The sequence below is a fragment of the Haemorhous mexicanus genome, chromosome 6 (assembly GCF_027477595.1).
Source record: "Haemorhous mexicanus isolate bHaeMex1 chromosome 6, bHaeMex1.pri, whole genome shotgun sequence".
Classification (NCBI taxonomy): domain Eukaryota; kingdom Metazoa; phylum Chordata; class Aves; order Passeriformes; family Fringillidae; genus Haemorhous; species Haemorhous mexicanus.
Window position 1 is genome coordinate 12,323,691 of NC_082346.1, and position 27,325 is coordinate 12,351,015.

Below are 27,325 nucleotides of genomic sequence, written 5' to 3' on the forward strand. Positions count from 1 at the left end.
TGTGATAAAATCTGCAGGCATTCACTGTCTTTTCTGTTTTTTCCAGGATGAGCTGAATGGAATTGAGCGTTTGAGTGAGGATGCGATTGTGACAGGCTCCTACAAGAACAAGACCCTTTGTGCCAACCCAGAGGACACGTGTGACTTTAACAGGGCTGCCCACCTGGCCTCAACGCCCTTTCACGGGGTGGTAGCTCAGAGAGTCCCAGCTCCTGCTTTCTCTCAGAGTGAACTGAAGGAAGACAGTCCAGAATCCAAGAGTGCAGCTCTGAATCAGGAGACACCGGTGGGTGAAGAGGCATACACTGAAGCTCTCAGTGTAATGAAACTGAGGTAATTAACAGTAAAGGACCTACAGCCCCTTCTCCTGCTTGCCTTTCATGTTGTGGTTTTAGTGTTGCTAAGGAAGGAGTTTTTTGAAAAGACCCGAGTATCGTGTAGAGAGCCATTTCTTTAGCTCAGGGTCCACTTTGCCTTGAGCAGATTGAAGAGGTAATAGCAAGCCGACTTGGTGTTTTGCCTTAGTGCTGTGGTACTTAAGTACAAGGTTTTTTAACCAAATAACTTGCAGAGAAATTAATAAATGCTTTTTGTCCTCATTATCAAATATGAAGAGCAGAATCACCAGTTTCTTTTATACTTGTAGTGAGAAGGTGATTAATGGAACTAAGCATCTTATTAACACAGCCTTACACTTCTGGGAGTCACTTTTGGGAGTGTCAAACCATTTATTTTTCAGGGATACCCAAAAAGTGAAGTTTTCTGTGTTTCTAAAGTGGATCACATCTCCAGTTGCATGAGGTGAGTGCCCCGGAAAAAAATGACATGATGAATTTAAGACAGAGAAATAATGTGGAGGATCAGTGAGTGCCAGCGGTTAGCAGAGGGAAAGGGCGGAAACATACGGGAGCCGGAACAGGTGTATGCTTCTGAGATTAGAATAACTGCGAGCGCCGTATTTATAAAATTTTTTATTATTTCCCGCTGGCGCCGCCGGTGAGGCGGGAACTACATTTCCCGTGGTGCCCCGAGGCAACGCAGGACGGCGCCAATCAGGTGGGGCGGGGCGCGGCCAATGAGGAGGTGGGAGAAGTTTGAATTCTCAGGCGGCGGCGCCGCCGTTACGGCTTTAGCGCTGCTGGGGTGCTGTGTCGGTCCGGACGTACCGCGGGGCTGGGGAGCTGTGTGCGGTACGTCCGGCTGGGAGGGGTTTGCGGGACTAGGGCGGCCTGCGGTGCATTGGGGTCCGTGAGGGATGAGGCCGTGTGGGGTGAGACGCGCGCGGCCGTTGAGGGTTGTGGTGTCCCTGAGGGACCCAGGCGGCGTTAGAGGCTGTGAGGGGCGCGGGACTGAGGATTGTTTGGTCCGTGAGGGGGGCGCGCGCCTGTGGGGCTGCGGTGGGGTGAGGACTTGTGGAGTCTGTGAGGGGCTGTGGGCCGTGACGGGCCCTCGAGGATCTGGGGGGTGTGCTGTGGAGTCCGTGAGGAGCTGCAAGGTGCTCCGGGCTAATGGTTGTAGGGTCCATAAGGGACTGAGGCGGCCTTCGGTGTTGTTCGGTGCTTGTGGAGCTGTGGGGTCCTTGAGAGGCTTTCGGGGATTCATGAGGGCCTGAGAGGGTTTGCGGGATCCCTGTGGGGTTGAGGAGCTGTGAGGTGTATATGGGGTTTCAGGAGCTGTGGGGGTCTGTGACATTCCTGTGGGGCTCTAAGTACTGAGTTGCACGGGACTGATGGCTGCGGGATTCGTGAGGGGCGCGCAGCTGAGGGCTATGAAGTGCGCGCGGCCGAGGGGCACAGAGAGACCCGTGAGGGGCTGTGGGTGTCTCTGAGGGTCTGTGAGGAACTGTGAGGTGTGTAGGGCGGAGGGGCGATGTCTGTGTGGAATCCCTGAGGGGCTTTAGGGTATAAAGTACTTGGCGCTCGTGGCTGTGGCGCTCTGAGGCGTATTTTTCTGCCCGGCACGGCGCTGGGGTGCCCGGACAGTGCGGGCTGCCCGGTCCCGGCGTGGGGAGATGCGTCCCGGAGAACCAACAGCCTCGCCTCCCGTCGGTGCCAGCGGGGAGTCCCCGCCGCTCTGCCCGCCGCCCCCCGGCAGGGGTCGAGGCTCGGCTGTGCCCCCGCCTGCTGCAACCGCTGGTCGAACTGGTGAAGGACCAGAGGGTCCCGACTAAGCCTGGCTGAGGCTACCCCTGGCCGGAGCGCAGCCGTCGGCAGCCCCTGTGAGGAGGGTGTGGGGGATCTCGGGGCAGGGAAAGGAGCAATCACTGGGGAGGGAGATTGCTTAATCTTAGTGGCTTTTTCTGCTAATATTGTTTGCGTGCGGTTCTTCATTGTCAAGATGGGCGCTTTTTTAATATATTTCTGGTAGGGGGGAATTAAACCCCCAAGTCCCTCTAAAAACCCCCTAAAAGTTGGGTATCTAAGTGGTGTATTCTGGCTGCACAGGAATTCAGGGTGAATTGGCTTAGGAAGGCTGTCTCTATCAGGTTTCAAGTCAGTACCCAGCCGTGCAGGTGTCCATTTCTTTTAAATGCAGGATTAAAGGAGAAGCCTTCAGGATTGGAGGAGAGCTGGTCATGTCCCAGGAGGACAGCCACGAGTGGGAGCTGAGCAAGGAGAATGTGCAGCCCCTCAGGCAGGGGCGGGTGATGTCCAGCTTGCAAGAGGCACTGTCTCAGCAGGACTCTTCCAGCCACACTGCTGTGCAGCTTAAAAAACAGTAAGTTATGTTATAACAGCTCCTTTCCCCTTATCTTCCTCCCTCCTCATTTTCTCTATATATTTTTAATTGTACGAAACTCATAGGCATTAAAAAAGGCATAAAAGGTGTTTAGCAATTGATGTCAGTGCTATTACCATGCTCCAGGATTTTAGAACTACTCAGTGCAGGTGTTGCATAGTACAGACTTCAACTTTTTCATTTTTCAATGGAGCTTTTAAACAGCAAACACTAGGGAGATTTGGCTGTGCTCTTAAATAATTAACTCTTAATTTGTAATATACAAGATCAACTTACAGTGATACAAATGTATTTATTGGATGAATAATGTTATGTTTTAGGGAGTTTGAAGCAGAAATACGATTTTACTCTGGAGATGATCCTCTGTACGTGTGGGAGCGGTAAGTTTTTCTTTATTTCAGAAAAAAAAGTTAAATGGCCACATATTCTTGTAAAAGCAAGGGAAAAACATTTTAATTTAATAAGGAACTCATTGAAAGCTAAGTTTTATAATTGTTTTTAATTATTATATTGTGTTTCAATGTTATGCATGTTTTTTTCTTAATCTCTTTATATTTTACAGACGCTTATTAAGAACTGACTTGCTATGAACTCATTCTGTCTCTAGGTACATCAGGTGGACCGAGCAGGCCTTCCCCGGGGGTGGCAAGGATGGCAACCTGGCAGCAGTTCTGGAAAGGGCAGTGCAAGCCCTCCACGGGCACCAGCGATACTACAAAGATCCTCGCTATCTTAATCTCTGGCTCAAGTTTGTGAGTGTTTTGGGAACATCTCTTGGGTGCTGCTTTTCCTTGGGACCTTTTCCTGTTGTCTGCACACAGCTAAGTTGATTCTGGTGACAAGAGTCAAACAGTGTTGTACAACGAGTGCAATATGGGATGTATTTTTCTGCAAATGTTACTCTTGAATTCTGCTTTGCGTTTCCAGACTGTTTTTTAGGGTTGTTCACTTTGGACAACTACAAACTCTAGAAGTTTTTGTTTTGAAAAAGCTGCCTTGAATAAATAGAGTTCAAATATTTATTTAAGGAGAAAGAGAAGAGATTTAAAGATACAACATCTAAAATATATCCGTCCTACCAGATATTTTAGCTTCTAGCTGTCTTCTATCCCTATCCTTTTAAACTCTAAAGCAAGCTAAATGTATTCTGGTCTTGTCCTGTCTCTCCATTGCTGTAATTTTTGTTCATTTCTTTACAAAACAGCTTTTCCCCAGCTTTAGCTTACTGAGGTAATCTACCAGTTTCAAAAATGGCAAGGAATGTGCTTTACTTCATCTGAAGCTAAAATAACTGTTCATTCTCAGGAATACTTATATGGTGCAATTCAATCATTGAATTACCGCAGATTCAAATAAGAAATGATAAAATTCTGTGTGTTGGCCTTAGAACTGTTCCTGTCAGACTTGTATTGAAATCACTGGGGTCTTGCTGGAGGCATTGAAATGCAGATTTGACTGGGACCCCCCTGCAGTGCTGTGTGATTACAGACTTCCCTGGGTCATTTCAGGGCGAATGCTGCAACGAGCCCTTGGATCTGTACAGTTACCTGCACAGCCAGGAGATTGGCACCACGCTGGCCCTGCTCTACATCACCTGGGCGGAGGCACTCGAGGCCAGGGGCAGCTTCAGGAAAGCAGATGTGATATTCCAGGAAGGACTCCAGCGCAAGGCTGAGCCTTTGGACAAACTCCAGGCTCACCACAAGTAAGGAAAGAGCTTAGGTCCTCACCTGGGTTCTCTGAGTAGGGAAGGTTATGCTGACTTCTCCAATATTTTTTTTCTAGGCAGTTTCAGGCCCGTGTTTCTCGGCAGACACTACTGGCACTTGAGGAAAGTCCTGATGGAGACAATATGGGATTGTTGGAAATTGCAGAGCCTCAGAGAAGTTCACTGGCAGATCTCAAAGGCAGAGGGAAGAAGAAAGTGAGAGCCCCCATTAGTCGTGTGGGAGATGCAGTTAAAGGTACATTAAAGAGCTAAAAACCCTGTTATTGAAGGACTTGAATGTCTTTATAATGAGATTTGCAATTGAATGTGATGGCTGAAGGTTAATTGACATAAATCTTCTTGCTTATAGTCATGAACCCAAACAGAAGCTGCCAGCCTCAAGCTTCTCTACAGCTTCCAAATGCTCCAAGTTTTGCTGTATTTGATGAAAATTCTGTGTCTGGACCAGAGATTCCCACACTTACAGCACAGTCATGGCCAGCACCTCCAGTTCCCAGGGCCAAGGAGAATGAACTCAGCGCAGGACCGTGGAACTCTGGCAGGGTAAGGAGGCTCAAAATGAACGGGAAAAAGAGAGGAAGGTGTGTATAAGCTGATGACTTCTGGATGCTGAAACAGAGGTTGTCTCTTTCTCCCTTGCCTGTGGTTTGTGTCTACTGTAAATACAGATTTAATAATTAAATTGTGAAATTGTTTGACTTGGGAGCATTATAGATCATCTGGTTTCACCTTCCAGTAGCCCAGGTTGCTCCAAGCCCCATGCAAACTTGCCTTGGGCACTCCCAAGGATGGATCAGCAACAGCTCCTGTAGGCAATCTGTGCCTGGGCCACAGACCCCTCCCAGGGAAGAATTTCTTCCCAATATCTCATCCAAAGCCACTCTCCTTTGGCTTAAGGCCATTCCCCGTTGTCCTGTCACTGCATGCCTTTGTGAATGGTTGCTCTCCTAAAGAGTCCCTGGCCATGTGTACTCTGCTCAAGATTAGCAGGCTGATAAAGCCTTGCTTGAATAAGGTTGAAAAACTCTCTGTGGAGTTTTAAAATCAAGGCCAGGATATTCTTGCTAAGCAGAAGAATTGGCAGAGGTGGCTTGCTGAAATGTTTGGAGGGCAGAAAAGGAATGTAAGAGGCAAGACATGAGGAGGGGAGAGAAGGCAGGCATTATTTAAATCTGTAAGATAGAAGCATAAGAGTTGAATTATTTTGGAAACCTGAAGGAAGAACTTGTTGGCTGTCTTGTGCAGAGAAGGCCTGTGCAGCATTCTGCAAGTCTTGTTTTGAAGTGCTTGTGAGGAAAACAGAAGAGCGCAGATCAAAAGAATTCAAGTGCAGTATCAATGGAATATTTATCCTGGCAATAGGATGACAGAGAGTAGCTTCCAATGGCTTAAACTAAACATCAAAAGGAGCAGCTGTGCTACAGGTGTTGAGGCTGTTGTAGAGAAGTGATAGAAGACCTTGTGTGAAGGGAATCAATCCTGTGAGCTCAGGTTTGTTTCGTAGGTGCTCAGATAGGTGCCCCAGTGTTGCCATGTTCTTTGTAGCTGAGAAAAGAGGAATAGAACGTCACGAGGCTGATGCCTGGATGTCCTGGGGTGACTTTATGATGTTTGTGTCCCCCGTGGTCTGTTCTGTTGGTCACGTGGTGTGGAACACAAACCTTTCCAGACCATGTTAGAATGATAATGTAAAAGCAAAGCTTTCCTTGAAAGCCTTCAGGTCCAGAGTATGGCAAAAAGCCATTGCTCAGAATTCGGTCCTTAGAATAGATAGGATTGGGCCATTGGAATATCTGGCCCACGTTGTCCAATGAGAGGAGCAGTTGGTTAGGTAATCTCCTCCCTGGCTTCTGCCCTCCTCCCCTACCCTTATGCCAGTGATTGCAAAATAAAATGTCCTTGGAGAAGTAGCAGGCAAGAGATAACACAATTTTAGGAATGTGTCAATAAGGGCCTATTCCCTGTGGGAAAGAAAGGTGGGAAAGTACTGGAAGTTACACTGAGGCATTTAACAGGCTACAGAACTCCAAATACGTGAAGAATACATAAAAGCTAAAAAGTTTAGGCATCGAGATAATAAAAGTATTTTCATCTATTCATTATGGACATTGTTATAAGTGAAACTTGGTAAGAAAAACTCAAATGAGGGAGGGATGCAACCAGTCTGAAATTCTTGGAAACTTCAAGAACATTCTTTTCAGATAGAAAGCAGTTTGGTTAAATGAATGGCAAAGTTAACTAAATAATAGATTTAATATAGCTGAGAAGAGTGAGGAAGAATTATTAATATAAAATCTATTTTGCCAATTTCTTTGTGCTTTTTAAAACATTCATTCCGGTCTCTGAATGATTCCATATTTATTTTAATGTCTGCCCTTAGAGTAGTCTCTGCTCCCCTCTTAATGACCTTTCTTAGATTTAATTAAATAAAATATCCTGTTGCTGGCAGAAGAGGCAAGGATGTTTAATTCTACTCCATTGAAGGGCAGTGCAAGAATAACCTTTGATGAATTCTCTGACATATTAAAACCTGCACATGGAAGCAGGGGTTTCTCTTACTGCTAAAGATGCCTCAAGAAGTAGTTTGGGAAATGATGGAAAAAGGAGTGAGTTTTTGAAGTATTCCCACCATGTAACTTATTTTGTGCTGAAGAGTCTCGGGGAATTGAAATAGGCAGATGAGAGTAGTGTGTTGTCAGGCCAAATTCCACCTCTTCTCTTTACTAATGGAGCTTGGAAACTGTTAAGGGATTTTTGTGGGGCTGCAATGGCCTCTGATGAAAAAATTGAGAAAAAACCAAACTCCAAGTGTGGAGGCTGATTGTGGACAGGAGAATGAATATTATCATAGAATTGGGACAGTCTTGGCTGTAAAATGAGAACTGTGGCATCTGTGGAAAATAAGGAATACCCAGCCTGACTAGGATAATGTGTGTGTATGTATATATTCCTCAGTATGTATAGACATTCCCTCAGAATAAGAGGAACTGGGGCTGGTGAGGACATGCAGGAGGAGCCTTTTAGGTGCCATTGTTCAGCTGGTGGGCTGTGACTGTGTCAGAAGGGAGTTCATTGGAGAAGTCTCCATCAAGTTTCATTTTCTATAAAGGAAACCATCCAAATGAGAGAGATGAGGAAAAGGGAGATGCAGAATGCAGAGGGATGTGGAGACTGAAATGCATCCCTGTGTTGTTAATGTTGCCTTTCCTTCCCCAGCGTCCTCGCAGCACTGTGAGCTCTGGCTTGGAAGTGCCCCAGTCAGTGCCCAGCTTCACCCCCTATGTGGACGAGTCAGCTCAGCCACAAATGATGTGAGTCTTGAGTTTGAGGTGGGGGGACTGCAATTGGAATTCTCAAAGCTGCTTCCTAAAATTGGGACTTGTTTTGCCACGTACTTAAGCCTCTCAAGCTGGAAGAATTTAAAAATCTGCCGGCCTGGAAGCAATTAGTGCTGCAGCTTGAAGACAGAGGCTTCAGCAGAGGTTGCATAAGGACATGGGGAGTGTTCATTGCTGCTCATGATGTGGGAGCCTATATCATATTAATATATGCAAATGAGTTTAATAGCTTAGCTCAGTGTGTTTACACAAAACCACAAGCTACCTGTCTTGGGGTGCTGTTTGCTGTGAAAGAGCCCGGAATGGAAGCAGATTTGTGGGTGTTTTTTTTCTGTCTTGGGAACTCTGTGCTCAGCATATCTGGAGTTTTATTCTGAAAGAAGCTATCAGAGTTGCCATGCCAACAGTGTTGCTTAGGTCGCGGAGGAGTGAGTGTGCTGCTTGTACAGTGTTCCCTGAAATGCTGATAGATCCCAGGAGATGGGGTGGTTTAATTAGAGCAGAGGAAAACACATTCTTTTCAAGGTTGCTCTGCCTTTCTGTGGCTAGTGATGGCCAGGGAATAGACAGGCTCCTTCTGGGAGAGGAGTGGAAGAGACTGTTTGGTGTTACAGGCAGTTCCCAGAGGTTTGAATTGCATGGAACCCAGCAATGCTGAGAGGTGGTGAGCAGCAGGGATTGCATGTGGACTGCAGAATGGCTCTGGCCGTGGCTGTGCCATGGTTCAGTTGACAAATATGTAAAATCTGCATTCCTGTTTAAACTGTAAGACTATTTCTTTCTCCTGGAAGTCAGTGATGGCGCATCAGAGGGTAAATCTCTTGGCATGCCCATTTCTCTGGGATGAAGATTTGTTACTTACCAAGGCAGTGGCTTTTCATAGCAGGGGGAGGGAAGGAGTGGTTAGAACTGAGCTCGAGGCTAAGTTAGCTGTAAGGGACTCAGGCAGAGATTTGGCATGGAGGTTTAGATTATGTAGTTGAAATCTTACAAGTAGATTTTTGGGGGTTTTTTTCTGTCTTTGAATCCATTTTCTTATGATACCATTGTTACCTGCCAAATGTGGAAGAGTTATGCTGAAACTGTTTAAATGTTATGCAAATCATGCCATCAGCTGTCATCCAGGGTTTTTGGCAGAAGGACCCTTTTGGGATCTTGGTATTGATCCCCACAATCCTCCAATAAAGCTTTAATCTCCCGAATATTAGGAGCATCTATTTTCCCTATGATCACTCCCAGATTTGAGTTTATCCAGTTGAAGTCAGCTAGATTCCTGGTGTTTGTAAAGCTGTACCAGCACTGCTTCTTCTCTCCTGGAATTAGAATGTAGGTTTCATCTGGCCCAAGAATGTCCATTTTTAAGTCCCTTTTCTCCTGTGTCCCTTGTCTCCCCGATAATCATGCTACAAACCAGAGTTTAGGGAGTTGTCATGCCTGCGGTCACGCAGCTCAATGGAACTAAATTGAACAGATTCTGCTGCAGGATGCAGGGCAGTTCAGATATCACAAGAATTTTATTTGGTTTTGACTGTACCTTATAAACACTTTAGGTTGGATTTGTCTGGTTTTGTTTGTTGTTGTTTGTTTTGTTTTAGTTATCACACAATTCTGAGTGGTTTGGTGTTACTCATTCCAATTTTCTCATGTGTTTTTTCTAAGTACAGAAGAGAATGTCTTTACTCCAAAACTAGGTTCTGAAATTAGTCCTGTTGTCTCCCATGCCTGCTTTTCTGTGCTACAGTGAAGTTCACAAAGCCAAAGTTATAAATTCCTGCTTTTCAGGACTCCCTGCAAAATTGAGCCCAGCATAAACCGTGTTTTAAGTACTCGCAAACCCGAGGAGCGGGAGGACCCACTGCAGCGAGTGCAGCATCAGCAGCAGGATGCTCAGGCAAAGAAAGAGATGGTGATGTACTGCAAAGAGAAAGTTTATGCTGGAGTGGATGAATTCTCTTTTGAAGAGATCCGAGCTGAAATCTACAGGAAGAAAGCGAGAAAGAAAGATGAAGGTATGTTCCAAAGTGGGCTAGAGGAAGTAAGGCATTCCAGGTGGAATCATAAAATTGTATTTGCATCTGTCTGCTATTGCAGCTGCATCTCTATTTCTACAGGACTAGTTGTTTACCTGCTGTGAGGTGCAGAGACAGTAACACATTCAATAGCTTTATGTGGAAGCTGTGGGACAGGGAAAGACTACCAGAAGTCTTGGCCCCTTGACAATTTAGGCTGCAGCCACCACTTGTATACGAATTAGGCACTGGGCCTTAGAGGTGTTTTTTCCTTAGATGAAATACAAGCCATAGAACAGAAGAAGGAAGAGATACAAAGGAAAATTGAGGAGCTAGAAAAGAAATTAAAGAAGAAAGAAGATAACAAGCAGCAACAACCACATGAACAGGTATTGTCCTTATTTAACTGCAAATAGCTGCAATTTTAAATAAAAGTACCCAAGAAAGCCAAAAGGAACAATTTCTGATGTTATTCTAACACATTTTAAACTTCTTTTGAAAGGATTCTTCACTAGTAAAGTATATTCTCTCTCTATCTCTTCCTTCTCTGTTTCCAAACAATGTCTTCACAGTAAGTTCTTTAAATAATGAAAGAGAGTTGTGACTTTGTAAGCTACCTAACTGCTTACGTATGTCCTGAATAGTTGCAGGGTAACTAAAATCTCCTATGAAAGTATAAATATGGTTGAAATGATGTCTTTTAACTTCACTATGCAATAGAAGTGGACTTTAGCTTACCTGCATGAAGAAAGTAAGTACAAATAAAACTGGCTAAAGGCAACCATTTTCTATCAGGGTTTTAATGGCTGTGTGGGATTATCTTCATGATTTTGGAACCTTTTTGCCTGGCTTGCAATTCTACCACTGTAGAACCGAAACGTGGCTTTGTTTCCACAGGCAGCAGAGGTAATGGCAGCTTCCACACCTTTGGAAATGCAAGGATTTACTTTTTCCAATGCCAAAGAATATGGGGAGAAACAGCCTCAGTCACAAAGGTAATAGAGGGGTTTTTGAGCTAGCAGGGAGAACACTTCTTGTGAGGCTATGTAGGTATGATTAGTAACACGGATCACTAGCAGCCTTTTTTCTCAGGTAGAATGGAATATAGCCTTGGCATCAGCCTGTAACCAGAATCTGTGCTCTCTCTCCATCTGTTTGATTATTTGTCTGAGGGATCTTAACTTCTTGCAAGAAGCATTTGTGATCTTGGCTTGCCTTTTTTTACAGAGCTTACTTAGGTTTTTGAAGGTCTGTAGAATACAAACTTGTTTATTTTGTCTTTTTCACAGTGAATTCCAGGTCTATGAAGATACTCAGCTACATAAGCCATCTTGTTCTGAGGGTAAGTGGTCAAGTTTTTTACCATTAATGAGAAGGTCTGGTTAAAGGGAAGTGTTCCATGAATACCAAGAAGGCAGCAAAGTAAAACCCAAAGCTTAGGTGGATTAGAAGAATGACAGTGTGTGTGCTAGTAGTGCCTTTTACTTTATTAAGCAAATCATGGAGCATCTGAGAACTGTCAGTATTTGAAAGGACTTTCAAGAGGAGCATTTTTCTTTCAGTAGCTGGAAAGTTTTCTTCCATCTTTTATGTTTGCAGTCTTACTAACATTTCAGAAGAGTTTAATGCTATCCTGAGATTGATAACTACTTTAAGTCCTTTTTCCTCAGAGGTTTTGCTAGGGGAATACATCCCAAAATTGTATATTGTTGATTTTGGTAAGTTTTGTTGGGAAGGTCAAATCCTGAAGAACTTTACTTCTGATTGGAGTTGACTTTTGTTGTTGTTGACAGTGATTATCCAGACTCCTGATGTATCCCCAGACAGCCAGAGTGGAAATACATTTTCAATCTCTAAGGAGAAAGAGAGAAATGAGACAGTCTTGCAGTAAAAAGTACAAATTCTGAAGCATAGTTTAAACACAGCAAGTTAGCCCACATAATATGGTGGTAAATGGGTGGTTCATTAATGTGGCAAAAACAAACATTTTTAAATGGGTTTCTTTATACGCCAGCTCTGTAATTTCCTGTCAGAACAGTACTTTTAGAACTGTGTATTAACTATTTTAAGTAGTGTTGGATAATGCTATTTTGGAAGACCTGTGGATATGATAGAGCCTCTTGGTTTTTCTTTACAGATGTAGGTCTGCTTCCTCCACCGGCTGCTGTTCCATTTTTCTCTATATTTGATGAATCCTCTACTTTGACTAATCAGAATACAAGGTAGAATTATTCAAGACCTGGATTTCAGAGGGAAGGAAAATGGAATCATCCAACCCTTGCTGCAGCCAATTGAAATAAATGTTTCTTGTAGGGGTGTGTGGGCGGATATGTTGTGTTTTGTTTAAATTGGTATTTTTTATTTGCTTACTCAGAGTCCCTGATGAGGAAATAGTCTTCTGTTCTTCATGTTCAACCTAGAAGTATTTAAGCTGCTTTATAAACTTGCTTCATTCTGGAGAGCTGTATCTATTGTTTGCTGCTAGTTCCTGTAGTAGAAACTGGTAGATTGAAATGATCAATGTACTTAGACTCTTGAGAGGAATTTGTTGGAGATGGGCAGCTGCTCTAATAAATATGTAACTGACTGTAACTTCTACTTAGTTGTTCAGCAGATCGTGCCCATCAGAAAAGTGCCCGTCAGCCTCTTGCTGTTCGTAATCCCGTGGATTCTCTGAGTGCCAAGGAAAGCGCAGCAGCAGTAGCAGCAGGAGCCTGTGTAAGGAAACACTTGAGCCCATGGCAGATTTCCTGCCCAGGAGGCACCAAGGCAGCCTGTGCTGCTGTCAGACTGAGTCAGCTTGGCTGGACTGGCATCACATGTCAAGAAAGAAGGATTCTAAACTGCTGCCTGGCATGGCAGTAATTGAAAGGGGCGGTGATGAGATTATACTGGAAATATCATGTTGTGGCTGCGGCTGCCTTGAGCCTGCGGCTGCCTGCGGTTGCAAGAGCAACCTGCACTTGTGGCAGGTGTCCCTTGCCATGGTGAAGAGGGTGGAAGTGGATGGTCTTTAAGGTCCCTTCTGACCTGGAGCATTCTGGGATTCTGTGATAAGTGGAGTTCTTGAAGGCTGAATGACCTATTCATGTTAGAAGGTGGTGGAGTAGAAGAAAGGGAAGAAAAATGTTCAGCTTTTAACTAAAGAAAGATTTGTGATAAAATCTGCAGGCATTCACTGTCTTTTCTGTTTTTTCCAGGATGAGCTGAATGGAATTGAGCGTTTGAGTGAGGATGCGATTGTGACAGGCTCCTACAAGAACAAGACCCTTTGTGCCAACCCAGAGGACACGTGTGACTTTAACAGGGCTGCCCACCTGGCCTCAACGCCCTTTCACGGGGTGGTAGCTCAGAGAGTCCCAGCTCCTGCTTTCTCTCAGAGTGAACTGAAGGAAGACAGTCCAGAATCCAAGAGTGCAGCTCTGAATCAGGAGACACCGGTGGGTGAAGAGGCATACACTGAAGCTCTCAGTGTAAAGAAACTGAGGTAATTAACAGTAAAGGACCTACAGCCCCTTCTCCTGCTTGCCTTTCTTGTTGTGGTTTTAGTGTTGCTAAGGAAGGAGTTTTTTGAAAAGACCCGAGTATCGTGGAGAGAGCCATTTCTTTAGCTCAGGGTCCGCTTTGCCTTGAGCAGATTGAAGAGGTAATAGCAAGCCGACTTGGCGTTTTGCCTTAGTGCTGTGGGACTTAAGTACGAGTTTTTTTAACCAAATAACTTGCAGAGAAATTAATAAATGCTCTCTATCTTCATTATCAGGCATGAAGAGCAGAATCACCAGTTTCTTTTATACTATTGGCTCCTATACTTATTTTGACTATATAAAATGATTTTAGCATTTGTAGTTTAGTTCTTCTACAGAGTAAAAATGCTGTGGAGAAGAAAAACCTTTTTATCATTGTGAAGAAAAGTCATCTGGTGTATGGGAGTTTCTTAATCTAGAGCTGAGTTGATTTGCTGGCTCTTAGGATGTAAACATGTATACCATGGTGAAGGTGTTTTTTACTTGGGAGGTTCCTTGAAAACCTCGCTGATTATAATTAGGAAGAAATATTTCCCACCCAAACCTTCACTGCTTTGAAAGCACTGAAATTTTGTAGCAAAGGTAGTGATAAATATTCAGGATGTCTTCTGTTGTAGCAGTTAAATTTGGTGGAGGAGAAGATTAATAAAATCATCTCTAGACTAAGATTCTGAGTATAATCAATCATCAAAACTGAAATGAAGCTCTGTCATGAATTCTGGCTTTCTGCTAGGGATGGGAAAGAATTTCTTCATTTTAATTAAATCTGGGCATGCACAGTATCCTCTCCTAGTCCCCGGGTTGATGTTATCTACAACTTGTGTCTTTGGTTCGTCTGAGTACTTGATGGCTTTATTTACAGCCCGATCATGGAAGCAAGCCTGGAAGATACGCACTCGTCAGGTGCTTCGGTCTCAGGAGGTTCTCTGTCCTCTGTTACACAAACATCTGCAATTAAATACCTGCAGATCAGTGAGAAATTGGAGCTGGCTCAGAGCTTGCCTGCTGAAGGGGTTACTGGTTAGTACTAAACTCAATTTCACTCACAATAAATAACTTGCACCTGTTGCTAAATGTGGGGATTTTTCTGTCCTTCCCACTCTGCTTTGTGTGTTTCCCATTACTATGACTGGTGGCTGAACTTGTCTCCCTTGCCTGAAGCAGCAGTGAGGTGCAGTACAGGATTCTTGTCAGCATCCAAAGCATGTCAGTATTAAGGTGACAGAGAAGTTACTTAGGGTAGTAAAGCAGGAAGTCTGTAGCAGTAATGAGGTCAAATTCCAAAATTAAAAATTTGGGCTGGATGGCAGTAATAACTGCTAAGGTAGCTTTGTTTTGGTTTGTCTTTCTTTTTTCTCTGTCATCATATTGTGTGTCTCCTGATGTGCTGATAAGCTACTACTTTGAAATGAATGAATAGGAATTAGGAGTCTAGTGCAAGTTGCATAATTTTGGTTTAAATCTGCATTTTAACTATGCTGTAAACTGTTGTGCTGCTTCACAGTATCCTTCTTATTCCTGTCGATGGAAAGCAGTACTGATACTTAAATAGTCAATTTCTTTGCTTATTTTTCTTCTAATTAAAGCCATTTGTTTCTTCTGTTCTAAATATTTAGAGTTAGAACAGAAATGGTCACAAAAAGCCTTCAAAATCTGGCCTGTGGAATTAGATGTGTGTTGGATGATGGTGTTCAAGGTGCTTAACCTTCTTTAACTCCTTTGGTTTTGGATTATGATGCTTTATTGTATATTTGAAATTTCAGTGTATCTGCTCTGGAGAGTTATGTTCTCATGTGCCTGCAGACTATTTTATGATGAAGCATGCTTGGGACTGGGAAGGAAAATACAATTAGAAGTCATATCAGTAAAATAGCTGGGATATTTTGGATGGATCTTTGTCTTGTTTTTATCATATGTACTAAACTTTAGAGCAAGATGAAAAATCTCTTCAGAAAAAAAGAAAGCATTTGTTCAGATGTTTTAATGGTTGTTTCTTAAACTTTGGATCTTTCCAGTTCCTTTGTGCCTTGATTTCTTCACATCTCCCTTGAAGTGCAGCTCTTACCCTGGATATAGGAATTCTTAATACCCTGTAAAGAATAAAAGTTACTTCAGATGTCTGTCAGTTTATTCCTGCAAAATATGCCAGTAGATTTCCTAGGTTTGTGATGGCAAAAGCTTGGAACACATTGTAGCCTCCAGCCTACACTATTTCCTGGCTTTCACAGAATTGCTTCCTGAGCAGTACTTACTGCAATGCTTTTCAAACAAGTATGCACATAACAGTAGATAGTCTGGTTCTTACATGTGTACTGTGAAAGTTTTAAATGTTCTCCCTCATTACAGCCATGGCATTTGGGAGAAGGCAGTAGAGGCTATCTAGTTCTTGTGTTTTATCTCAAATGATCAAGCAGAGTAAACATTGAGGCTATCTTGGTTTTTTACAGATCAACTCATCTTTTGAATGTCTTTATGTTAAGAAGGAAAATAAGTCCAGTCCTACAGGTGTCTTCCAGGAGATAAAAGCCCTTAAATTCTTAGCATTCCAGGGAACAGCAGAGTTGGAGTCCAACTTTGCTTTCCTTTTCTTACATAAAACCTCTGCTATAATCAAAGGACTAAATTTCCCTAAACCCCAAACTAATCACTTGCTATGGGCATAGATTTAAAAAATGAGTGGTGATTTGCAGAATGAGTTTGAATTCTGCTGTGGCTGAAATAATTCAGAGCTTTGTCTCTTTTGAAAGATACGTTTTGCATGATGCTGCAATAGAATCCTTGAGATGTCACGATAAAAGTCTGTAAGGCAGTTTTAAAGACAAGGGTCACATTGAGTTCCCAGAACTATTGAAAGGAGATGAATTGACTTGCTAAGAGATGAATAGTAAATCACAATGTGGATCGAAAGTTTCCAGTATCCAGCTTACTTTTACTGACAGATACAACCAGACTGCAGAGAGTTAACACAATTTCAGCTCATCTCTACATGTTGTTTGTTTTCTTAGATGATGATGTGGCTCAGTTCCTGTGGAGCCCTGAAAAGCGTAAAAAGCTTTTAGATTCTTTGCTGTCATCACTGGCTGCTTCTCCAGATTTTCACTTGGAGGCTGGAGCTCTGCCTCACATGGAGGTTGAGAAAGACATTGAGCTGGGTAGGTGTGTCAGACCCTCTGCAGCGCAGAGTTTGTGTTCTAATGGGTTTGAATTATGGCTCATATCCACCCTCTTAGTTTTATGTGCCGCAGGTGGGGAATGACTTGGGAAGAGCTATTTACTGTGACAGTTTATTAATGTAAACTTTCAACACAGGAAATGAGACTTACTGCATCAAAATGGAATATTGGAATGATGAAGAATACAAGATGTTTTTTGCCATTTCAACTGGATGCATTTTCCAGTGGGATGCAAAGGGATTTGCAATAAAGGTAAAACACATGATGGTTATTGTACAAGAAGTGTGAACTGGTAAAATCTAATCCATTAATATAAACTCTTAATTTCTGAATTCCATGCAAGAAGTTTGCTACTTTAAGTCCTCTTCCTAATTGAAGATATAGATTAAAAGTTTCTGAGTGTGAAAAATGTCTTCCTTGATCAAGTGGGAGGGGGAAAAAAAAGAGGATGAGAAGAATATGAAAATGAGCAATTTTCACTTTATTCCAAAAATAAATGTTCTTCTTATGTACCTTCTTGTAGGTGTATTCTCAGCCTGTACCTTGGGATTTTTATATCACCCTTGAGTTACAGAAGCGTTTGAATTCTGACTTTGACCAGAGCTTCAGTGAGAATTGCAGCTGTTACCTGTACCAGGATGGCTGTGCCATTGTGCACAAGAATACAAATTGCTTCACACTAAGGGTCAGTACAGACAAACCAAGGACAGTTGGAAGGTCCAAAATCCTGCTTGGGTGCCAGTAGTGAGTTTGGAGTGGTGTTATGCTCCTTGCTGGAGAGTTTCTCCTTTCTAATCCTGCAATACAGATGCTCTGGGCTTTATCTGTGTACAAATCAGTGCTGTCTGTTAATGCCTGAGATGGGTCTGGTTTCTCATTCATAGATCATGTGCTTCTCCGAGACAATCTTGAACCAATTTTTCACATTTTCTGTCTTTGTGACTCATAAAGGACTGGAGCCAAAAAATACATGTTATTCCACAGTGAGATTTGCATCTAAAGCTGTTGTTTAATTTGACCTCTTTCAGTGCATTCCAGTCAGCTACAGCAAGGTCATAGCAATTAATGTCTTGCTGAATGACTCACACTTTAAGTCGTGTAAGTGCATTTTGAATTGTTGCATACAAATAGGACAGAAATTCAGTAGTGATTTCAGTCTTCAGGTCAATTTCTTCCTCCTGGTCTTTTGTCCAGTTTTGAATAATAATGTTTCCTAGTTTACAGTTCTTGTAATTCTGTCTGGACAAAATCTGATTATACTGAATTTATGGTGGGACTGTTACCTCTGTACAAATGAATAATGGAACAAAAAGTGAGCTATAAATATTTCACCTAATCTAAGGTAGAAGGGTACAGAGACAGATATTTATTCTCTTTTCAGGATATTCTCCGTGACCGTAAGTTCATCACAAAGGAAATAATCTTCTTGGTTGTTCATGATCTTCTGCACGTGGTAGAGAAGCTGCACAAAGCTGAGATTGTCCATGGAGATCTGAGGCCAGAGGTGTTGTTTCTGGGAGACAGGTTTGTCTCTGCCTGTCAGTATGGGAGGGTACAGAACAGTCATTTCAGCTATAGCTCCCATGCCACTGTAACTTCTACCCTTGAGCTGGTGTACTGAAGTACTGAGGCCTGAACAGCAGTCCCTGAACCAAAGCTGATCTCTAGATGACCTTCCAGTCAAATGTTATATTTCTATCTATTCATTAACAAAGACTCATTAGCAATATGATCTGTGTATCCACTCGTTGTCAAAACATGTATTCACTTTCTTGTATTTAGAAACCAGATAAGGCCACACCTGGGTTTTCGGGGTATAGGAGAAAAGGCAACTCTCTGGGTTGAGAGAGAGTTTGGGAGGAACCCAGGAGGAGGCTGACCGCAGATGTTCCTGCAGTGGAAGTAGTGTCAGTTTGGTTATTGCTCCCTGGTCAAGCTGGGCCCTGTCCCAGCGCGGTTGGAAGCCTCTTTGCCTGTGGATGGACGCACCCGTAGGAATTCCCAGTTCTGGGAGGGCATCTCCAGTGCTTGGCTGTGACTGGGTCCCTCAGCTGCTGTGTGGCTCTGGAGGGAGGTGAAGTCCTAGGGTGTAACTGGTGCTATATTTTAATTGCTGTAGGCAATCTTTGGCAGCAATGATGAGGTGCATTGCTGAATTTGTCCTTGTGTAATTCTTTATGGTCTTGCATTATAGAAAATTACACTATTCCTTAAGTTGGTTTCTGTGCCTCTTGTGCTGAACCTGCCCACTGGCAAAATAGTCCTAATTCTGCAGTCCAGGTTTTTTAGGCTCCAGTGTATTCTGATAAGAGTGAAAACACTTAATTTAGAAATAAGCCTTCCTTCCTGTAGAAATAGTATACGTTGATGTTGTAAAACTTGTGCTCAACAAAATGGTTTTGCTATTACCTGTGTATTTAAGTTTCTGCTTTACCAAGGTTTTGGACCGCTAATGCAAGTCACAATATAGTTTGTAACTTGCCTTTACACACTTGAAACCCCAGAGATGAGAAGACAGAAGACAGGTGGGACTGGAATATCCAGATATTCTAAAAAAAGTGTTCAGCTTCCTCTGCAGTCCAGCTTGTACCTTAAAGCATAGACCTAATTTTCTTCTTTAAGCTCTTTCCCATGTTATGTTAACAAAGTCACGTATCCCTTGGAATGTGATCTGTGAACTCAGTGTGGTGATGTCTGGAAATAAAGCATAAACTTTTCCAGACCATGTTAGAATGATAATATAAAAGCAAACCTTTACTTGAAGGTTGTGTGCCTTCAGGTACATAATATGGCAAAAAGCAGTGCCCCAGATTAGATCCTTGCAATTGATAAGATCAGGCAATTAGAATATCTGGTCAATATTGTCCAACTAGAGAAGCAGTTGGTTATGTAATCTCCTCCCTGGGTTCTGCCCTCCTCTCCTACCTTTATCATGCCAGTGATTACGTGGTACAAAATAAAAGTGTCCTTGGAGAACTTACAGGCAAGACAACAACATTTCAGGAATGTGTCAATAAATGCCTACTCATTGTGGGAAGGAAAGCTGGAAAATTACTAGAAGTTACACTGAGGCATTTAACAGTCTACAGAACTACAAATACATGAAAAATACATAAAAGCTAAAAACTTCAGGCATCAGTGGGAAGCCAGTAACCAGAATGTCTAATGAATCAGATATAATTCCATACATAAAGTCCCTGGGGCTGTTCTTAGTTATCATTGATATGTTAAAAATAGCTATTAAATTTAAATTTACTTTGAGCCTACAGTCATCTAACATACATATTCCCAACGTATTTTACTTATAATTTCTTTGTGATTATTTTATTAATAATTTATTTACATAATTATTTATAAATTACATACCTGTACTATGCAAGTTCTAATATTTTCTTCACATCCTGCAATGGGTTGTCATGCACTCCCTTAGGGTGCTGTGTCCTGTTTTGGAAGTCACTGATCTAAGAAGTGGCTTGATGGACTTGGATACCTCCTGCTGTATTTCTCAAATACAAAACAACTGCCAAAAAGTTAGGATAATGGTTAGGGGGTTTTTCAGATAGCAAAAGGACAGCTGCATAGTACAACTTAGAAAATAAGCTCAGAGCACACAAGTATGTAAGAAGAGTAGTAGTGAGAGCTGTGATATGTGGATATTGTTGGCTTGGTAGTTGTCAATAGGAGATACTCCTCCCTGCCCTTCTGGTTTGTCCTTCCTCACCTGTAGACTAGGAGAAGTTTGTAGAAGTATTATCAAGCTTAGTTATTTTTTGTATCAAGTATTCTGAGATTTAGATGGGAGAGGGAGAAGTGTAAAACATTACACTGATTCCAAATTGATTCTTGCCTTTTTTCTTTTATCTATTCTTTATATTCTTTATGTATATATATTTGTAGCTCTGTAGCCTGTTATTGCATTCAAAGCTAGCATGTAACCTACTCTATTAGACAGAAAGAAAAAATAAATTCCCCAGTGGCTCCAAGCCCCAGGGTCCAAGGTTAGGCTCTCTGAGAGCCAAGGCTGAAAACCAGCTCTTGAAGACACATTCATAGACAAAGTTTAGTTCCCATCTCAGGGGGGAGGGGTGGGGGGGGGTGTTGTTCAGAAATGGGTAGAACAGGGGGAATTACCTCATCACCTATGTCTCTAATTGAGGATTCTTGTCTGTTATGCTAATTTGCTAAACATATAAAAATTGTATGTGCTTTATGTGTGCATCTACAGTGCTTTTCATTTGGTGTGTTGTGCACCATAAGGATCCTTACAAAGATAACCCCTTTTTATCACCTGTGTCTGGCATAATTTCAGGACCAGTGAAAAGGCATCACATTGTTACCACAGTCCACAGACTTTGTTTCAGATAACTGTGACAAATACAAAAATAGCATCATCCTCAACTCTTTATTGTTTCCTATTGCTTACTGTGGAGACAGCACTATCATCCCTAAGCTTCCTGCTGTGAGCTCTTGCCATCCAGGCCAGCTCTAGAAGCAGTAGTTCTGACAGCAGCCGTCAGAGGGGAGTATTGACATGGCTAAGACTCACCTTCACTATGCTGTTAAATTTAATTCTAAAAGAAAGAAAAAGTTTGTTGGATTGTCTTCTGCCTAATGTGCTTCTTCTGCTCAGGATCTGCGATGCGTTTTCTAATGAGGAGGTGCCAAATGCTCTGAAGGTGGTGGATTTCTCTCACAGTCTGGATTTGAGGGTACTGCCTCGAGTCAGCTTGCCCTATAACTTTCCCACAGCTCAGACCCCTCATGGACAACAGCTTCTGGCAGAAAGTTCTCTTCTTTATCAGGTGAGTCTGTATTTAGTAGGACATCTTAATTTCTGTGTTTCCTTTACAAAACCCATTTTCTTAAGTTAAAATTTACAAGTGCTGTGGAAAGCTCTGACCAATGAATACTGAATAAAGAGAATTTTGCATCTGATGGACTCTTTGGCATTAAGTGAAAGGATTAGCAGTGCTGTTCAGTGATTGTAGCTGCTGTATTTATTTAGAAACCTACATTGAAAATAGAATTTTACCTTTTGAAGTTTTCTTGCTTAACAGGTCTCTTGAAGATTTTGGTATAAAGATGCTTCCGGCTTAAATGTGTGAAAGCACTAAGAGCAGGAAGTGATACATTGAATTTTGTGGTGTTTGTTGTGATTACAGGTAGACTTGGTTGGCATTGCAGATATAGTCCATTTGCTGTTGTTTGGGGATCATATCCAGGTCTATCAGGAGAATTCCATCTGGAAAACCAGCCAAAACTTATCAAAGTAAGTCCTTTTGCAGAGGGGGCTGTTGGTAAAGAAGAGACCTCTAACTTCATTTTCTTTATAGTGATACTATCTTCAGAGCTTGGAGGCTACAGCAACTTGGGGCTTTTTATGCCAAAAAGTGTTATTTTTGTGGGGCCTGAAATTATGAAGTTGTTGGACTTGTTCACTGGTAGCTTCAGTGCTGTGCAGGAGACAATTTTAAGTTGAATATGAATAATCTGGTTGAGATGATTTTGCTTTTTCCATTTTTTTGTCCTTTCAGATGAGACTGACTTAGTCAGCACCTTACAGATCAAGCTTGGAGAAGTTTGTAAGTGGGTGGGTGGTGAGGGGGCAAAGATCACATGAGCATGTTGCCTCAGAAATGGATTCGTTTGGCTTTCTGCTTTTTTTTTTTTCATTCTAAGACACTGATGGCAGGGTGTAACAGCTGTAGAAACAGTACACTTGTGCAGCAAAGAAAATAATTTAAAACTGTCATCTAAGATGCAAGTGTGCAAACAGCTGCTTTTTGGAAGCTGCTGTTTGTCTCAGGTATTAAATTCTACTGCTCTCTTTTAGCTGCATGTTTTGACTATAAGTCTGCTCTGCCTTCCTGTGCCCTTTGTTTCTTCTTAAACTGAACAGTTGTTTATTTTGTTAGGCACATACTGCAGGTTTTCTTGCCTTGGCATTTCATAAGGATTTTCCAGAACTCTGCACTCATGACAGCAGTTGCTGGACAGGTATCTGGTTCAGGATCATGGATCACTCCTAGGACCATTGCTTTAAGGAAACCCACTACCAGTGTAGGAATTGTCCAGTTCCCTAGCAACCTGCACTGCTTACATCTCCCAGTTTGTTGTATTCAGCCTTTGGAAAGAATCCAATCTTCTTAAGCTGTGTACAGAGGAAAAAAAATGCTTTTTTTTTTTTTTTTTTAACTGGCTATATATCTGGTTTTCTACTATGTTATCCTTTGTTTAATTCTGCAAGAAATTAAATTGAGCTACTGCAGATGAAGCCACATAAAGCCTGAGTTGAGAAGGCTGAGACATGGTGTCAGGGACCTGATCAGGGTGTGGGTATGGGAAAAAGAGCAGTAACTGTCTGGGTAACTGGAGCAGGAGGAATAGTAAGTCTGAGTTGGGAAGGATAGGGCTCTCTGTCTGTCAGTTGAGTTTGGAGGGGAGGAGTTTATTGGAAAGGAATTGTAGTCAAAGCTGGGGATGCTGGATTGAAAAAATTAGGATTTTGGGCTGAGGTAGGAATTGGAAGGAGTCTTGAGGAGTGAGACCTGTGCAGGGTTACAGGAGACAGAGCAGGAAGAAGATAAAGTCTGGGCACAAGTTCTGTGGAGCTGGAACCAGGCTGTAATGGCTTCTCGCTCCCCTGCATGCATCAGTTCATACTTTGGGAGTTCAGAGTACAAATAAGGAATTTCTTTTCCACCCCTCTTCTGCTTTGCTTCTGAAAGTGTTATAGACTCATCATTCATTATCTATACTTACTTTTCAATATCAGTTATTCCAATAAATGTCTGTATAAGTGCTTTAGTTGCACATTATACTGAAGTCTTGTATCCACAGTGTAAATGAGGTATTTCATTATGTGGGAACATGGAATTTGCACTGAATCCATTTCCATTCACACACGGATCTTTTAATCTGTCTAGTTCTTATTGATTGATGACACTTGCTCTAGTCAGTTTGAAGCTTTCAAGTAATCTGTGACAAGCAAATTCACTGCTGAAGGGAGCCTTCATCCACCAGAAGATGCTCCAGAATTGAGTATTCCCTGGTAGAAGAGTCAGCTGATGGAGATCAATTTTACTCTTCATCCTGTGCATACAGCCACACCTGCTGGTGACACTGTAACACCCCTGAAGACACAGGAATTCTTCTTGTTGCTTTTAGTAATTCTGCTTTTGTAAAGATTACATTGCTTCTGTCTTTTGTGTTCAAAGTTCTCAAAGTGATTTGGAAAGTGATTTTTTTTTTATTTCTTTGAGATTCACTTGAGTTTGTTTGGTGGTTTGGTTTGTTGGTTTTTTTTTTCCCCAACGATTTTATTGAAAGAATAACTTTCCTCAAAAAAGGTTCTGAGAATTCAGGTATTGACAGCTAGAAATAAGGCTTCTTACTAGAAGGCATACTGGTGTTAAATACAACAACCATGACCCATTTATCTTATGAAAGCTTTTTTTTTTTTTTTTTTTAAGCCGGACTTAATTATTTTTATTAAACAAATGTAGATATAGCAGAATTGGTTGCAAGAGCTACTGATTTTACTACCAGTTCAGCAAAATACCAAAGCAGTGGGGAATTGCATGGTGGAGCACAGCATTTTTCTTCCAAGGTCAATGGCTTTCAATAAAAGAGAACCCACTTAAAAGGTGACAGAACAAATGGAAACCACTGAACATTGTGGTAGAGATTTAGGAGAAGGTAGAATGTAAATTGTGATCAAGTTGTTTTTTTAATTTCCAAGTATAATGCTGACAGCCTGTTTTTCAGGGAAGGGTTTTTACCATTATTAAAGAATGGATATGGTGATTTTTTTCTGTTTTCACTACTATTTTAGGAAACTTCCTCTGTGCAGGTTTATGTGAGGCAGAATATAGAAGCTGCATTTGAATTTTTAGGACTATTTTTGTCACTCAGAACTCCTGACACCTCCTTAGCAACACTTCATCTCCTCTGCCACACCTCTTGCTCATCTAATCCCACTAAGAAAATGGACTCAAGTCATGCATTTTTTTTTTTCTTGGTTAGGTTCTGCATTGACTTAATTATTTTTAGCAAATATAAGAGTTACCAGTGAAATAGTACAAATGGTACAGGCTGGATTCATTCTGAGACTGGCTGCTGCTGTTTTGTGAGTCACTTAGATACAGCAGAGGCAGATAATTTGTTTCAAAGTCCCTGTAACTCCTACCTCGAGGGAGAAACGTGCTTCAGTAGTCAGGAGCAGTGCAAGACTGAAGAACAAAGGGTTTGCTCTAATATCAGTTTTCTGAGACTTAAATGAGTCACTTAACCTTTTTATTCGTGTTGTGTGGGTACATCTGGGAGAGAGGGGATTTATTACTATTAATTGTCTCCAAAATATTACCTGTACAGAATTCTGGCAGATGGAAGGTGGGGTAAAAAGGAAGCAAAACTGGCTCTAAACCCCCTTTTTCTTATTTTTTTTTTTCTTGCGGCTTTCCTTTAATATTGCCCTGTTAACTTAGCTTGCAAGTGCGTAAATAAGATTTACCTCTGCCCTTTATTCATGAAAAGAGTGTTTTCCAAGTTGTTTGCTTCAAAAATGTTCTTGATAATTCCCGTAAACTAAAACTGCCTTGGCTTAGTGTGAATGATGGTAGTTGTCAGGTATGCTAGTAGAGGTAACTGTATAAACAGTTGGTTTACACTGTGAAGTTACTATCCAGAAACCTATTGGAGAAAGAGAATGTGGTCCATACATATAAAATGAGCAAGACATTCCTAGTTTTCCTTTATATTTTCTCAGGTGAGTGAAATTATTATTTCAGGCGTGGTTCTCCGAGAAGGTTTGGTGCTGAATATAAATGGAGACCTTGATAGACACATTGTGTGTGTGTGTGTGTGTGTGTGTGTGTGTGTGTGTATTGTTCACTGAACACTGCTCTGTTTGTTTTAGGACCCCTGACAGTGATTTCTGGAGTAAACTTTTTGAGAGACTTCTGAATGCAGATGGTAAGTCCACAGTACCTCTGCTGAGGGAGTTGAGAGAAGAAATCAGTGAAATGTTTGACAGCTCTTTCAAAGAACGACTTTTGTTGACCTTAGCTGCTGTGGGAGAAACTTTCCTCCTGGTGAACTTCCAGTGACTTCATAGAAAACAAAACACATTTTGTATTCTAGAGAAGAATTTGTTGTTGCTTTCTTATGTTTTCAAATGTAAACATGAGAGTGATTGGAGCAATTTCTGCAATACTTCACATGGGACTTGCTCAAGAATGTTTCTATTGCATGAGTGCATGGAAAACCTTCTGAGCCTCTACATGAACCTTTTTGTGTTGGAGCAGTTTGCGAGAGAAAATTGTTTGTCTTAACTGCCACCTCCCCTTCTTGTACAACTCCTTAAAAATTCAACACCTAACTTGCACCATGCTCTTTGAAATGTCTTTGTCCTGCATTCAGTTGGTCTTTTAATTGGTGTTTAATCAATAAAGTTGTGTTTTGGTAGCGAGTGTCATATTTAACATTGCTATCAAATGGTTTCAAAAGACTTCATTTGGAATCCGTGCAGAAGTGTTGCTGCATGACTGGGAATATATTGTGGCCGCTGGATGCAAAAGCCCCTCATTTGGTGGCAGCTTTCATAACCACATGGGATTTCCTGGACACATGAATACAGCTTGAATGATTCTACTTGGAATGTCTTCTTGTAGAAAGTTGTCATAAGAAGAAGTAGATGAAGTCACAAGTGGAAAAGCTGCACACATAAACCATTTTTCTTCTTAAGGCAAGAGTTTTGTTTACTTTTGCAAGGGCTGGAGTTCCTGACTGGATTTGAGCATCTCTGAAATCTCAATTTGCCCTAAGTGACATGTTAGCAGGCTTTTGTGGGAGGTTTTGTGGGTATTTATATGTGTTAACCTTTTATGCACTGCATTACTGAAACCAGTACAAAGGCTGCATTTTATTCAAGACAACAGATTTTACCAGATGCAAACCCAGGGTAGTACTAGATAGTACTTGAAGTTTAGGGAAATTTCTCAGACTTGGGGTTTACTTCCTTGCAGCTTCTCCCACACAGGAAAGTGAGAATAGACAACTGCATCATTAGCAATTTCTTCTCTCTAAGAAGCCAGATGGACTGTGTTTTTTTCATTTCATTGAATTCTCCAGCCATGGTTCTATTTGGTTCTCCCCCTTTGTTTTATCTCCAAATTTTGGGGTAGAACTCAGTTTTGTCTTTTCCATATTGCTTCAAGCCACATTCTTTTCTGCTTTTTTTCTGCATATTCCATCACTGTTCCTCTACCTTTGGCCTGTCTTCTTTTTGCTGTCATGGATTCCTAATGCCTTTTTTACACTTTCTCTGAGAGGGTTATATATTCTTCTAATTCAGGATATGACCTAAATGCCCTGGTAGACCAGCTTTAATATTGAATGTAAACTGCTGCTGAAGAATTTATTTTGGTCCATTAATGCCTTAATTAATGCTTCTTGTAGTACATTGATTAGTCATCTGTTGAGCTAGCAGATAAACAATGCTCTATCTCTAACCAGAGTTTAGAGCCATCACTGGTAGAGCACTCAGGAGTCCAATGCATAGCTAACTTTTGCTAGCTCTAAAAAGATGCCGTGTTCTTTTATTTAACTGAAATTTTATTGCTTTTGCTGATCCTTTACTTGCCTTTTAGACAAAATCTGGGGAATCTCACTTGCTGTCCTCTCACTTGCAACTTTTTCAGTTTATATCCTGCAGTACTGAGCTGAATACCAGGTAGATTAGGAAGAGAAGGCTCCTAACAAACTATCAGTCATCCCAAGGACTTCTCAGAAAAGGCGTGTTTGTAGCCAGTAC

The 27,325-nt window shown here is 41.8% G+C and overlaps 1 protein-coding gene across 9 annotated transcripts in view; it reads left to right on the forward strand.

Moving 5' to 3' along the window:
• BUB1B (BUB1 mitotic checkpoint serine/threonine kinase B) overlaps positions 1–25,977 on the forward strand; it is a 43,877-nt gene extending 17,900 nt beyond the window's left edge. For 5 of the 9 annotated variants that reach the window (XM_059848732.1, XM_059848729.1, XM_059848730.1 and 2 more), the window contains 24 exons: positions 47–286; positions 740–801; positions 2,536–2,718; positions 3,060–3,119; positions 3,347–3,491; positions 4,248–4,444; positions 4,525–4,703; positions 4,818–5,011; positions 7,685–7,779; positions 9,589–9,815; positions 10,092–10,204; positions 10,713–10,810; positions 11,105–11,157; positions 11,953–12,037; positions 12,419–12,533; positions 13,016–13,302; positions 14,202–14,359; positions 16,345–16,491; positions 16,649–16,764; positions 17,036–17,197; positions 17,894–18,036; positions 21,143–21,314; positions 21,675–21,781; positions 25,430–25,977. In XM_059848732.1, the coding sequence (XP_059704715.1) occupies positions 797–801; positions 2,536–2,718; positions 3,060–3,119; positions 3,347–3,491; positions 4,248–4,444; positions 4,525–4,703; positions 4,818–5,011; positions 7,685–7,779; positions 9,589–9,815; positions 10,092–10,204; positions 10,713–10,810; positions 11,105–11,157; positions 11,953–12,037; positions 12,419–12,533; positions 13,016–13,302; positions 14,202–14,359; positions 16,345–16,491; positions 16,649–16,764; positions 17,036–17,197; positions 17,894–18,036; positions 21,143–21,314; positions 21,675–21,781; positions 25,430–25,619 (3,231 nt within the window). In that variant the 5' untranslated portion in view covers positions 47–286; positions 740–796 and the 3' untranslated portion in view covers positions 25,620–25,977. Of the gene's footprint in view, positions 1–46; positions 334–739; positions 802–1,045; positions 1,191–2,535; positions 2,719–3,059; positions 3,120–3,346; positions 3,492–4,247; positions 4,445–4,524; positions 4,704–4,817; positions 5,012–7,684; positions 7,780–9,588; positions 9,816–10,091; positions 10,205–10,712; positions 10,811–11,104; positions 11,158–11,952; positions 12,038–12,418; positions 12,534–13,015; positions 13,303–14,201; positions 14,360–16,344; positions 16,492–16,648; positions 16,765–17,035; positions 17,198–17,893; positions 18,037–21,142; positions 21,315–21,674; positions 21,782–25,429 lie in introns of those variants that run through there. The other 4 variants (XM_059848725.1, XM_059848726.1, XM_059848727.1 and 1 more) reach the window with 3 other exon arrangements.
• Positions 25,978–27,325: the final 1,348 nt, after the last annotated feature.